The 15,067-nt window shown below is 36.5% G+C and overlaps 1 protein-coding gene across 1 annotated transcript in view; it reads right to left on the bottom strand.

Annotated features, from left to right (window-relative positions):
• Txnl1 (thioredoxin like 1) overlaps positions 1-15,067 on the bottom strand; it is a 28,202-nt gene that overhangs the window by 5,248 nt on the left and 7,887 nt on the right. The window contains exons 3-7 of the mRNA XM_050157975.1: positions 13,157-13,330; positions 10,739-10,861; positions 9,414-9,483; positions 7,919-8,091; positions 5,514-5,618 (exon numbers count right to left, since the gene is read on the bottom strand). Coding sequence (XP_050013932.1) covers positions 5,514-5,618; positions 7,919-8,091; positions 9,414-9,483; positions 10,739-10,861; positions 13,157-13,330 — 645 coding nt within the window. The remainder of the gene's footprint in view (positions 1-5,513; positions 5,619-7,918; positions 8,092-9,413; positions 9,484-10,738; positions 10,862-13,156; positions 13,331-15,067) is intronic.

Below are 15,067 nucleotides of genomic sequence, written 5' to 3'. Positions count from 1 at the left end.
AAAACTGCCTTGTGAGCAACATAATATGGTAAGAAAATTAAGGCACCTATAATTGCAAGCAAAATAAAGAGCCAACTGAGAGTCATGAGTGGGATGAAATCTGAAGGAAGAGGTGGTTGAGGCAATCTAGGTAACAAGAAGGCTGATCCAGATGCTGAAGCTGAAGAAATCTCGCAGCAACAATTGAGGACATGGGGAGGGTGAGAGTAGGTAGGTGACAGATGAGTAATGAAGCAAGGAAGGGGTACAACGACACAAAGTCTATCTTTATATTACTTCATTAAGAAAGAAAATCTTCCAGTTTTAGTTCATTGAGTTGTATTAAAAAAGCTGAAAAATAAACAAATAGAAATATTATAAAAATAGCGTATGTGGTAAATGGCCAGTTTAGAAAAGTCTACTTTATAAAAAGTGATAAAAACATGGTCTACTTTTTACATGCACCTTGTTACCTAAGAAGCAAAAGCCCCAATTTTGTCACTTTTGCACACCAGTGTTTTAATATAACGCAATCTATGTAAAAAGCCTACTTTAGCACAGAAAATATTTACTCTTAATTAAAACTGCAAGCTTTTCATGCTGTACCATGAAGAATGCATTTACAGCAAATAGCCAAGTATGCACGATGCCTTTGAGGGCCAAAACAGACAAATAGAGGGTGTTTTCTACTCTAGCAAATCTAAAGCTCTAACAACATGCAAAGTCATCTAACGTAGCTATCCACAACCAAGATGTATCCATATTACCTTCGCTTCTGTCAACTTAGTGACGTAAAGGGAGGTCAGTGACATGCTGAAAACTAAAATCATCTACAAAGAACTCACACACAGAAGATATACACTGAAAATACTTAAAACTTTCTATTTCACGATCCATTAAATCATTTTACATAGATCTCTCTCCTCACTGTAGAAAAGTTATCAAACCTATCTTCACTGAATATAGGATACACACTAAATATACTTTGAAAATTTAAAAATCATAACATAGATCCTTTTAATTTCAGATTAAATTGTCAAAGGAAAGATGGTTGTGAAGGCTGGAAACACGAGACTACTGTAACTGTCTGTTATGCTTATATTGCCCTGAAAGAACACAATCCAGTTACAAACAGGGAGAATGACTGCCGTGACAAGGTAATACAGGAGCAGGAAAGTCAAATGCATTACTGTTCCAAAGTTAGAATCCAAAACTCATCGAAAGTTAGTAACAAACTCTGTAAAAGGAACAAATAAGCCAATCTCACATAAATCCTCCTATGCTTTTCTGCATTCAAGTTATTGTTTCTTAAATATAAAAATAACCCTAAAAGAAAATGAGTGACTGCAAGCAGAATAAATCTTAACCAGAAGCAATTAAAGAAGCAATGTAATATTAAAATGCTTAATATAGCCAAGAAAAGCATTCAACCAATTACAATTTAATTTTGAAATCAAAGGACTCAGAGTCCTGTTCTTAAATTCTTATAGCAATTCCAACAGTGCTGCTAGGGACCCTAAAGCTGCTCACTGAGGACACCTACGGCATAATACTAAGCATTTATTTACTTGTTAAATTCTCTTTCTCTTTCAAATACGTATTTTGTTTTCAATGGAAACAATGGCTGAGTACAAAAACAGATATTACCATAACTCTATTAGGCTAGTAAAGAAATTCATAAAAACATAAAGCTGAACTTCTCTTATTAAGTGTTTTTTCATTTCGAAAAGGGGTTTGAGTTTTTAAATTTTATTTTAAGTGTGTAAGTGTTTTGCCTGTATGTATATAGGTGGAAGGTGTGTGTGCCTGGTGCCAGCAGAGATCAGAAGAGGATGTCTGAAGCCCTGGAACTGAGTTCCAGACAGGTGAGCCACCAAATCGAATCTGGGTCCTTTATGAGAGCAACAAGTGCTCTTAATACTAAACTGCCTTTCCGTGTCATGGAGAATGTACATTTCATTAGAAATATCACTCCTAATTTATAATGAATTTATTAATTATAGTTTTTTTTTTTTTAATTCCCAGTCTATTTTTGTTAAGGTCCCATACTGGTAGCAATCACCCTCTCTCAGGCAAACTTGCAGGAAAGCGGGGTGGAGGTGGGGCCTGAGGGGGAAGAGCAGGATAGGTGATATGAAGTGGGAAATGGGAAGGGACTCCAAACAGGGAGGCGGGAGACCAATTCCAACGTGGTTTGATAATTAAGGAATCATATTTTATATTTGCCTAATATTATACAAAATGTATATTAGCGTACACACACATCATAAAAGAAGTTAAGCTACTTGCACTAACAATGCTCCCAACAAGAACCACAGACTAACAAAAATCTCAGTACCAGACTCAAGAAACCTTTGAAGGCTTGGTCAGTGTAGTCCAAATGACTACCAAAACCAGATTACCATGTGGCCCTTGGTTATCTCTCAGGGGTTGAAATTCAGACCCTATTACTGAAAACCACACATTGAGTGAGGATACATGACTCAAATGACTTGAGCTGGATCTAACCTGAAAGCCTCTTCCTGTGGTCTAACATTCATGATTCCAGAAAATACTATCAAAACTATCAGAGGAAGGAAGCAATTAATTAGCCCTATTTAGCTGCAACACCTATAAACCACAAGTACCACACGGCAAGAAATGCATACAAGTGCAAGAAGTGGCATTCACATGTTGGTTGCAACCAAGAACTGTCAGTTTCCCAGGGCTAGTGAGGTCACAGATCTTAGAAAACAATCCATTACTGACATTTTGTTAGACCAGCATAATCCTTCCCACATTCTAAATCTTATCCTTACATCCTCATGTAAGTGTGGACACCATATTTCACCAAAGCTTTTCCTTACATAAAAAGAAAACGAACACAATGCAGAGATCATGGGGAGCCTGCTCCAGTGGATATGTCTACATCAGAGCTCTTGAATCTCCGGTTGAGGGAACAATGTGGAAGGGGGGGGGGGGAGATTCTAAGAGACACTGTTGCAAGTCAGCTGTAAAACAGTATCCTAGAAAAGGCTGTATAAACAAGACAGGAACAATAGCAAAAATCAGTGGGCCTTTTAATATGGAAGGATCCATCTCACAGACAAAGCACTACAGGGAACTATTGACTTCTGGCAGAAGAAAACTTGGCCTCTCCCACAGATGAGTTGTCTGTTCCATGCCGAGTAGTCAGGTTTAAAACCATATACATGCAAAGAACAAAAATGGTACAGCTGGTTGTAAAAAAAATAGTAATAATATATATGAGTATGTAATAATAAATAATAATAAAAGAGGCTATAAAATTGAGATTGAGTGTGTGTAGAAGCCTGAGGGAGGGTTTTTGCCAATGGACTTAAAAATAGGAGGGGACTGAAGGAGTCAAGGAGGAAAGATATTGATATAATTCTCTTTTACTTAAAAACATTAAAAATATTGTTGCTAATATATAATGGACTTATTAATTGTAATTTAAAATTGTTCCAATTCCACTTTTTCTTTCTGAATCTCACTCTTAAACCTAGGAGGCCTCAAACTTGATAGCAACCATAGTACCTCAACTTTCCAAGAGCTGAAATAATTATGATCCACTCTATCAGGATTCTCAGGTCAATTTTGATTAAATAAATGTTAATAAAACTCTTCTTGATCCTCACTCACCTTTCATATTTTAAATGATACCTGATACTGAGAAGTTTAAGAACTGCTACTTTTAATGTAAAATCAATTTAAAAAATAAATTAAAAAAGAACTGCTACTTTTTCATGATTTAAATAAGGTGGAAAAGGTAAAGTAAACAAATAATATAAAAAAAAAATTCCTAAGCAAGTGCACCTCCTAAAAGCAGCTTTGGCAGTCAATGAGAACAGACTAAGTGACTAGATGGATGTGAGACAAATACTTAAGCCAGTTAATAAGGCAAACCAGAAAGATTACAACTGAATAGCTGACTGGTAAAAATGCAGAAGCGAATGTTACTTCCATTAAAACAAGTTGAGTAAGCATAAGCTGAAAGTACAATAGGATACTGACACAAAACTTAATGACAGGAAGACATTAACCTGGCTTACAGTAACAAATCTTACAAAAGAAGCTGGTAACAAACTGCAACAAACAGTTAAAACCAATGCCAATGGAATTCCATTCAAGCCAGAAAAGCAGACAGCCAGACCATCTCTGTTACCCACACATTTTCACTGGAAAATAAATCCTATAGGGTAAAAATAAAGCTGCTTGATACCTGCTTCTTCTGACCAAGCATTATGCACATACTAAACACCTGGGTACATCATCATTCCTACAGCTCCCAGAACTTAATTATGCTATGAGATAGTAAGAGTGACTGAAAAATAACCAGCAAAAGTATGTATTATCCAAGCTTTCTTTTTTTTTTTTTAACCCAACATGTATCTCGTAGAACCAACCACTGTTAAACAATTTAACTAATTTTCTATAATTAAATCAGGTCTGCAGATATCATCAAAAAGAGAGAGTTTTTAGGATCTTCTAATTCCATAAAACAATTCCTTGTATAAAGTATGCTGGGAACTTCCTCCTCCATGAACTGGGAGCTCTAAGGAAACTCATCCCTGCTAATCAGCTCAAGTCCTAAACCACTGGCCAAGTGCAGTCAGCCATTCTCATGTGACCAATGTTTCCTGTGCGGTCACACATTTCCTCATATACCGCTGTAGGTTTATACTGCTATAGGTTGTATACTGCTGTAGGTTGTATACTGCTGTAGGTTGGCATGAAGACAGCTTTTAGGAGCACCTCATGATCTTGCTTTGTGTATTAAGCACCACCCACACAACTGCTACTAATAAGAAGCTGCCCCAGAAAGTATGAGAACAAGCTGACTTTGTTCCCCAAAGTCCTGGATACCTGGTAAGTTCCATGGAAACCTTCAGGGCTACACATTATACATAATCACTTTAAATGTATTTGCTAAAATGTGTCCTTTTTTTTTGTTTTGTTTTGCTTTGTTTTGTTTTCAAGACAGGGTTTCTCTGTGTAATTGTCTTAGCTGTCCTGGAACTCACTATGTAGACCAGGTTGGCCTCCAACTCACTCAGATCTGCCTGCCTATGCCTCCCAAGTGCTGGGATTAAAGGCAAGTGCCACCACTGCCTGTCTGTAATGTGTCATTTTAAGACACATACAATGCTTGGAAAATTATAACATATCCATATGTTAAAGTTACTCAAGTCATTGTAAATACATTTTCATTTTTTGTCATCTGAATCCTTAAACATCTTACTATGCCTTTCAAGCAATAATTTAATTATAATTTCTCTATTATTCCTAAGCATTTTTGTAATCAGACTATTATTTTTACTCAGATATCATTCATTAACATTTATTCTATCAATTTAGAGTTATATTTACTGAAGATTTCTTTTAGTTACATATCTCAACATGTAGCATTCATTTAACCTTCCATGAGATAGTTTTGAATCTTTATGTTTAAAGTAATGACAAATAAAATATAAGAAACTATTCCTTTGAAACTGTATTTGTATTTTCCTTAATTATCATTTGAACAAACTTACTCGTTTGAAGTCATTCATATTTGTTGCCTGCACTGGAGTACCAATGAAAGTAAAATATGAAATTCTCGTTGTCTCTTCTTCACCTTGATTAGACTGAACGAATAACTACAAAAAAAAAACAAATCACATTTATAATTTTTAATTACAATCTATTTTTAATGAGCATGCTTAGATTTAATTTGCTTTCTTAATAAAAAATACCTTCTACCTTTGTAAGAATTAATCACGACTTCAAAACACACTAGTGTTCCTAAAAAAACTGCCCATTCCCTGTCTATACTGCAAATCTCACCTTCTCTAGAAATGCCCTGGCAAGACGCCCACATCCGGAAGTTCACAGCAGTTTAATGTGATGGTATAGAGAAGTCATAATTAAATCCTTTACAGAGAACACTGAAAAAGTGTGAAATTCATGATTACAATGGGTAGACTGCTGTTGATAATTTCATTAAAATCAGAGTCTTTCAACTATGGAAAATCTCTGTAGTTATATTCTTTCTCATATTCAAGCACCCATTCTATTTCCTTGAATACAAGAAGAAATGATAGTGGAAATCTGTTCCTAAGGCTATGCTCTGGCCTTTGATGTGTTTGAAAGCCTGACTCTAAATTCTTTTATTTTAAAATTTCCCTCAGTATATAAAGAATAGAAGCAAAAAAAAAATCCTCCATTAAAAAAATACAATAATGTAAAAATGTTCTCTGTTTAAAAATATTGTCTCTCACTGGACAGCAAGCACAGGGCCTGCACGAATCTGCACTAGGTCCTCTGCATTATGTATCATAGCTGAGGTTTAGTGTTTTTATGGGTGAGTGAGTGAACAAGTGGGTCTAATACTTATGCCTTTTCTTGGGTTCTTTTCCTTCTGTTGATTTGTCCTGTTCAACTTTTGTTTGTTTTTTTCTGTTTGTTTGGTTTTTTTTGAGACAGGGTTTCCCTGTGTAGCCCTAACTGTCCTGAAACTCACTTTGTAGACAAGGCTCGCCTTGAACTCACAGAGATCTGCCTACCTCTGCCTCTGGGATTAAAGTGCTGGGATTAAAGGCACTGCCTGGTGCCTGAACAATTTAGACATGATGGTTTTTGTTTTACCTTATTATATTTTATTTTGTTATGTTTTGTTGTTATCTTTTAGAAGCCTGTTCTTTTCTAATGAGAGACAGAAAGGGGGAGAATCCAGGTAGGAAGGGAGGTGGGAAGGAACTGTGAGGAGCAGAGGGTGGGGAAACTGTAATCGGGATATACTGTATAAGGAAAAAAAAATTTCAATAACAGGAAAAAATGCTGTCTCTCTTCACTTATAAAACGAATGTTATTACTTCTAAGACATTACTTATCAATTTTATTGTTTTCATAGGCAACCCTAGACTCCTTTCAAAGAGTTAATCAATTTAAATATAATAAGTACAATATTAAATCAGTCCCCAGTTTATTTTAAATGCAAACACTCCTGTTTATTGTGTTTCTACTTATTTTTAAAATCTTTCTTTGATTAAACTGATCAAAACTATTACTTTCATCCAATGTTCATCATCACAAAAGTAATAGGTACGTCTTACATGTCTTTACTTAGATCACTGACTAGAGGTCTGGATATAATGCATAGTGTTTGGAGCAACAGTGTTCTACTATTATGTGACCTTTGTCTTAAACTTCATTTAGACAAAATGTCTCAGATAATTAAAGCTCAGCTTGTTCACACAGCTTTAAACGATCACAGAAACTGCCCATGTCCATTGAACCCTCCTGAAAAGAACTTAACAGTGTTCTCTGATTATCCCTCGATACCAAGGCATCACATCAGTCTGGCACAGCTTGAGTCAGAGCTCTCTGGCTGAGCTCTCCTTTCATTCCACTCAAAACCATCTCTGGCAGTATCCGACATCCAGATACACCTTAGCTGTGTCTTAAAATGTAAGACCATCTTTGCAAAAGGTCATTTTTAGCTGGACACAGTGACTCATGCCTACAATTTCAGAACTTGGAAGGTTGAGACAGAAGGACTGTTGTGAGTTCCAAGCCAGCGCAGGCTGTATAGTACATTTTAGGCCAAAGTGGGCTAGAGTGAGATTCTATTTCAAAAAGAAAAACAAACAAACAAACAAACAAAAAAAAATCCTTTTTTAAAAGCTAGCTTTAGTAATACTATAGTAACTACACTGAAAGACTAAAATTTGAAAAATTAAACAGAATTTTTACACGGGTACTAACACTTATCACCAACTGAGATAGAGTAATCATAAATATCTCCAGCTTAAACAAACGGACAAATCCCATGAATCTCCTCCATTCCTCAAGTTTACCAGGAAACTTACTTTAAACAATCATTTAGAATCACCAAGGACACAGAAGACAGCCCTGCTGTTCACCAACTAGAGAAGATACATTAATGAAATGCACTCACAGTTACACTGTTAACATTCTGAAATTTAACATAACGAAGAGGAACAATGCCATCTTCTTTAATGTCATCTTCTGTCAGTTCCAGAGCTTGAGTTGGCTCACTCCTTTCTGCCTCCTCAAAATCCATAGATCGGGGTAGGTTGATAAAAATTTTTACATATTTAGGACCTTGACCTATAAAATGGTTTAAAGAAAGAATTGAAGTGCTAAAAGTACAAACACACTATATTTTCCTATATCATCAATGTATCATATACAGAACCTGTGTAGGACCACATATATATGGACACATAACAACATACAAAACTTCAAAACCCTCTACTAAAAGTTCTAAAAATCTGAATATTGACAGTCAATCTTTTTCCTAATTTGCTGATATCTTTTTAGCCCAGTTTCATTCTACATTAGAATATCTGCTAAATATTAGGAATAAACACACACACGAGTATACACATGCATACATACATAGTTTCTGCCTTCAGTGCCAAAAGCCACACTAGGAGTTGGTGTGGTGGGGCACGCCATTAATCCCTGCATTGGGAGGCATAGGCAGGCAGATGTACATAGCAAGCTCCAGGTCAGCTAGGGCTACATGGTGAGATTCTGTCTTAAAACAGAAAGAAAAGTTACACTATAATAAATACAACATTATCAGTGAGGAGCTACATGGAAGGTGGCAATGGATTTTGATAGTATATGCAGGTGAACAACCTTTTATAAAATAAACAATATACTAAGTTTTATGGTTGCCAACAACTGGCATATTTTGTTACCCTCGAGGAAAACATCATTAGCATTAACACTTATCCAAATAGAAATTAATCATAAATTAGCATATCTTACTTTTCTTAGATATTAGATAAGGAATATGCCCATTTTAAACCACTTAACTCCTTCACTGCCAGGATATGACTTAAAACTCAGATATGTGGCTGATTTAATCATACTAATTTCCATAGAATTTATCTACCAAGTACTTCATAAAATTTTATTATTGAAAACTTACTAACATAAGAAAGTATATAAAAACAAACACGTAGACATTATTAAACAAAGCCTTGGCCAGGCATGGAGGCATACGCCACCTTTAATCCCAGCACTCAAGAGACCTGGCCAATCATTATTTTTGATTCTAAAAAAATTATTGTTAAATATCTAGAAATGAGAGGAAGAATCAGCACTCTGTAAATTAAGGGGGAAAATAAATTTTTACTTTAATTCTTAATAATTCCACATTACTTGGCCATTTATAATCTTCAATGAACACATGAAAGAACGACCTCTATTTTTCAGTTCCCAGCAACCACATGGTGGCTCACAACCATCTGTAATGAGGTCTGGTACCCTCTTCTGTCCTGCAGGCATACACACAGACAGAATATTGTATAAATAAATAAATAAATAAATAAATATTTTTTTAAAAAAAAGTTTTAAATGTAAGCTAACAGGCTTAACAAAATAGAAAGTCAGTTTTCAATTAACCGTCCTTTACTCACCATTATCTGGTCCTTGAAATTTCATGGAATACAGCTTAACAGGTTGGTTGAATGCCACAGTAATAAGTAGCTGTGAGGGAAACAGTTTCAGCAAAAAATGACTTGTCAACACCATGAATAAAAAAAAAAAAAGGCTAAGGGGAGCTAACATAAAGGTGGCACAAATCTAGCTCTTCTAACAAAACCATTGCAATAAAGAGATTCTGTATGCTGAAATTAACTTCATTAGTTTGACAGTTAAGAACAGCCACTATCAATTACTTATGTAAAGAATGGCAGAAAAAATAACTTAGGTAAAGGAACTTAAGATCTAGATCTGGGGCTGGAGAGAGCACTGACTGCTTCTCCAGAGGACCAGCATTCAATTCTCACACCCACACAGTTGCTCACAGGCATCTGTAACTCCAGTCCCGGGGATCCAACACCCTCTTCTTGCACCTCCAAGGGCACCAGATATAATGTGATACAAAGACATAAATGCAGATAAGACACCCATTTGCATAAGATAAGTATTTAAAAAAAAACCCTAAGATCTTATGAACTACAAACTGGCAAGTAACATACATTCCCACAAATGAAACAAAATTCTCAAAATAAATGTAGTTCTGAAATTACTCTCTGAAAGTACCCTCTGGTTACTCAACTTACTTTTTACACTTGACTTATTAATAATGTGTCCAAACAACAAGCATGACATGTGCAGGAGCTGAAATGCTGGGAAAAAGCAGGTGAGAGGGAAAGCTAGAAAGAGCAGGTCAGCAAGACATCCGAAAGATGACAGCAAAGAGTCATTAACTCTTACAAGAAGACGCAACAAACATGCAGACTTCAGACTTTATAAACTTTGGTGCCCGAGTAGAAGAGAAAAATTTCCCACAGAGTGGAATAGGGAGTAAATTAAGGAAAGCAACACCCAGAAGATAAAGATGATGTGATAGGTGGTTACCCTTCTTTCTCCGTGGCAAAAGCAACACAGGGGAAAGAAGAAAACAGTGTTTTTATCTGGGACTAAGCAGACAGTCTTCTACGGGAAGGCTTATCTAGCCAATCGCTACTGCTCAGACACAAACTATCTGGATAGGAAAAACACAGAAAGCAGTTCTTAAAAAACGACCAAGTGATGGTGGTAATCTAAGCAGCGGTGGGGCCAATCATGAGCGCTGCAATGTTCTTCAGAGCACATGGCACCTCACACAGAAAGGAGCTGGATCTGGACAGTGATGGGATAGGAGTCAGAGGGATGTAGTCATAAGGAGAACACTATAGAGAAACAAGAGCACGGAGAATGACAGTGCCTACTAGCTTTAACATAGGCGCCCAATTACCTGCTCATCACAGTCAGATTCCAAGAAGGACATGTCTTTTCGTAAACAGTTGTCAAAGCCATGCTCATCACTTTCATTAAGACATTCACAACCAGCTTTGTTAATAAAAGGCATTAAATCCATCTGAAACAAAAGAAATAAAAAATTTAGGCAAAGCACTTAGCTTTAGCATAAAAATTATAAAGACTCAGATCTATGATTCTAGATTTAGCAATTTTGAAGAAAATGTTTGTTTTAAAACAGTTACTGAAATTTTTATAATGGTCTTTTCCTTTGAATTTCTGACCGAAATCTATCACTAATTATTAAAGCAAAATCTAGGCTTACCCTATATGGTAAAGTATTAGAAATCCAACTTTGAGGTCTCAGTGTTGCCCAGGACACTTACTACAAGGAGCTTATGAATTGTAAGTATATATTTTGTGTATCCCAGAAGCCTCTCAAGGGGACCCAGGACACTTGTAACCAGTACTTGGGAAGCAGCTATAAGAAGCACAGGGCTGAGGCTCCACCTTGGGCACACAGTGAGTTTGAGGTCAATCTACATGAGACCCCCATCTCAAACAAAACCAAACCATACACAGCAAAAATAAATGTACACCAAAAACAACAACAACAACAACAAAAACCCCACCAAACCAAAAGAAGCTAACAACACCAACAAATCCGATCATCAAAAGATGATCTCTGTCTCCAGGACTTCATGAGAGGGCAAATCCTAAGAGACAAGGACAAGCTAGCAAGCATCAACAACCTAATCCTATTCGCCCTAAACAGTACTCTGTATGAGCCCCTATGGGCCCCTCCTCCTTTCATGACATCCAGGTAAGAGCAGGGTTCTTTTTTTTTTTTTTTTTTTATTTTCGAGACAGGGTTTCTCCTTAGCTTTTTGGTTCCTGTCCTGGAACTAGCTCTTGAAGACCAGGCTGGCCTCAAACTCACAGATCCTCCTGCCTCTGCCTCTGCTGGGATTAAAGGCGTGTGCCACCACCGCCCGGCAAGAGCAGGGTTCTTATAGTATTTTCCTACGCTTTCCTTAGTCTTAACTGTGTTTAAGATGTTTTACAGAGTATATGGCTTCCTGTGAGATACTTAAAGTCTGACCCAGGGATGATCCAAGGTGGGCAGACCCACACAACCTCAGTTCAGGTCCTGGTACTATAAGGACTAAAATCAAAGGTGATCGTGAAATTACCACATTAGTAGACTCTTACTAGCTTAGCTATAGATAAAACCCCCTCAAAGCAGATCATAGAGCACAAGATCGTAAGTAATGTTTTAGGAATTTAGAAGTTGCTTTTCTTTAGGTCAAACCAATTAAAAGCACTAACACTGCAGTTGAGTCTGGACAAGTGTACCCAGGGAACTTCTCTGTCTAATCATTTCTGAACACAAGCACTATGAACTCACACAATGTAACTACACTGCAGAAAACACCACTTACTCCACCTCCTCTTTCCTCCAACCCATTTCCCAAGTGTTAGAACTACTTTATCCCAAAACCATCCTCAGGGGCCAAATTAGAAACCTGTCTTCTAGTCTTCATGCTTGGTTAACTTGTAAATAAACTTTATCTTTCTCAAAACTTGCTTCAGCACACCAGAAGAATAGGTATCAATGACCTAGTTCAGTAATTATCAACTCCAACTCAAAAAATTTACACTTTCTAATTGGGTGCTATTTTAAATAAATACTAATGGTATAGGCTAACAGAAAATAAAGATTCCCACACACAACATGCACACAAAGATAAGCTGTCATGTCTACCTGACTAGTTTTTCAGCTTGAATTTAAAGGGTTTACAGACAGAAATACACTGGTTTGCTTTACTGTACCAAATATAAACTTTTTAATGTAGTAACTTCAACTTGAGAAACAAGTGAGGACCATAAAATACTATTTCTAAACTCTGCTTCCTCCCCGAACAATCTCAAACCATGCAAAACTGCACTAGAACTATTTATACTATGTAGATTAGAAATATTATCCTTTGAGTTCTTCAGCCTCCATATCCATTTAAAAAAATAGTACCCTATTGTTAAAATACATTTAATACTAAAGTTACATTTGATTCTAAGCCAAACAAAAATAGACTGTAGGAGGTTGAGTATAAAGGACATTTTACATAACTATAAAAATGAGAAGTGCTTTCAATGCCATGTTCTCCACTCACGGAAGGGAGGCACGCACTAGAATTATTTAATAGTTTAGAAATCAATTTCGAGTGACAAAGAATTTAGCAAAAGAAATTTAGGGGAATGCGATTTACAATGTAGATTTATGGTTATAACAGACCAACAAAACTCAATAGCCCACTTTAGTTTGAAAAAATTTTGAATTAATAAGAAAACAGTAAATTTCAATTCAACCAAGTAACACCAAATTTAAGCTACTGATCTTGCTCTTCTGATGACATACATAGCCCTTCGGAATGTCCGTGTCCTCATTGCTTCCAGGATCATTTTCTAGATGCTGCTTGATTTTCTCTTCTAGTCCCACAGCATCTGCTCCTTGATACTGATCGATTCTCACTTTGTTTCGAAAAAACAAAAATGTAGGTGTTGCTGAGATGTTGTTCGTGGCAGCTGTTCCCTACAATAGGAAAATTAAACAGTGAAAAAAATTAAAACAAATCTTATACCATTTTGATTTTTCATTCTACAACTTTAAGCAAATTAAAATAGCACAAGTCCTAACCAGAAATGTAAAACAATGTGCTCCTAATTATTATTTAAGAAAGAACAGATTGGGCTGCAGAGAAGGTGGTTCTTCCAGAGGATGGGAGTTCAATTTCTAGCATCTACATGGCAGCTCACAACCACCTATGTGACTCCAGTTCCAGGAGATTCAATTTCCTCTTGACTCTGTAGGACCCAGGCACTCATTACTCAGTCAGGCATGACAAATGAAAAAAAAAATTTAAAGGCAGCCCTACAAAGGAGTATCTGCAGAGACACAGCTACATTACCCATACACCCACATAGAAAACAGCTGCCCCGGCCGGGCGGTGGTGGCGCATGCCATTAATCCCAGCACTCGGGAGACAGAGGCAGGCGGATCTCTGTGAGTTCGAGACCAGCCTGGTCTACAGAGCTAGTTCCAGGACAGGCTCCAAAGCCACAGAGAAACCCTGTCTCNAAAAAAAAAAAAAAAAAAAAAAGGGAAAGAAAAAAGGAAAAAAAAAAAAAACAGCTGCCTTTGCCTCTTCAGACATTAGTTCTACTGTCATATACTTTACCCACAGAAGAGCTACCTTCTAATAATAGCAGAAATTGCGCTTTATGGTAAGCAGCTTTCTTATAATTTCACAGCATGAATTTTACAAAAAGAAATAACCAAAGGCTGAGCATGGTAGTGCCTTTAACCCCAGCACTTGGGAGACAGAGGCAGGCAGATCTCTTGAGTTTGAGTCCTCTGGTCCTACACAGAGAAATCAGGTCAGCCAGGGCTAAATAAGACTGTCTCAAAAGAAAACAAACAAAAATAAGGAAAGTAATGATGAGTCAAAACAAACCACTGCTGCTAAGAAAAAGTATCCACCTAAAACAGAAGAGCCAATCTATACCACCTGTCAAAGAAAGGGACATGGCAATGTTTTCTGTCTTGGAAAAGGGGCGTGTTCATCCATTTTCTACTCTTACAGAACTGATTTCGGGTCATCATTAAAATAATAGCTATCCTTTTAAGTTTTGCTCTAGTTCTACCCTTTAATACTGAATGAAAATTAATAATAACCAGAGCACCCTATTTAAACTTTTCGGCCGGGCAGTGGTGGCGCACGCCTTTAATCCCAGCACGGGAGGCAGAGCACAGGAATCTCTGAGTTCGAGACCAGCCTGGTCTACAGAGCTAGTTCCAGGACAGGCTCCACAGCCACAGAGAAACCCTGTCTCGAAAAAACAAAATAAAATAAAATAAAATAAACTTTTCATGATAAGACTTAAAAACCAACACAGCAAGTCTGTCCTCTCACATATGTAGATTGTATAAAGAGGTACAGAATACATATCATTCAAAGAAAAAAAGCATAAAGGTAACCAAGGGATATCTTCTCTAAATATCACAGGTGACCTACTAGAATAGTGCTACCTTAAAAAATATAAGAGAGACAGAAATATGAGCCATACATGTGATCGTAAATTTCCTGGTATGTATAATAATTAAAAAAACTAAGGTAAATAAAGTCAATATATTTTAGTGAAGTCGATATGTATATTTTCAACATATTAAATATAAAGATAATGAAACAATTTTCTTTCGTAAACTAATATACCTAAAATAAGGACAGTGATACTACCTATTAACATTTAATGTAGGAAAACAAAACTA

This window comes from Alexandromys fortis, unplaced genomic scaffold (genome assembly GCF_014885135.2).
Source record: "Alexandromys fortis isolate MF-2015 unplaced genomic scaffold, M_Fortis_MF-2015_v1.1 scaffold_94, whole genome shotgun sequence".
Classification (NCBI taxonomy): Eukaryota; Metazoa; Chordata; class Mammalia; order Rodentia; family Cricetidae; genus Alexandromys; species Alexandromys fortis.
Note: the sequence above shows the minus strand (reverse complement) of the source record. Positions and strands in the feature narration are given on the sequence as shown.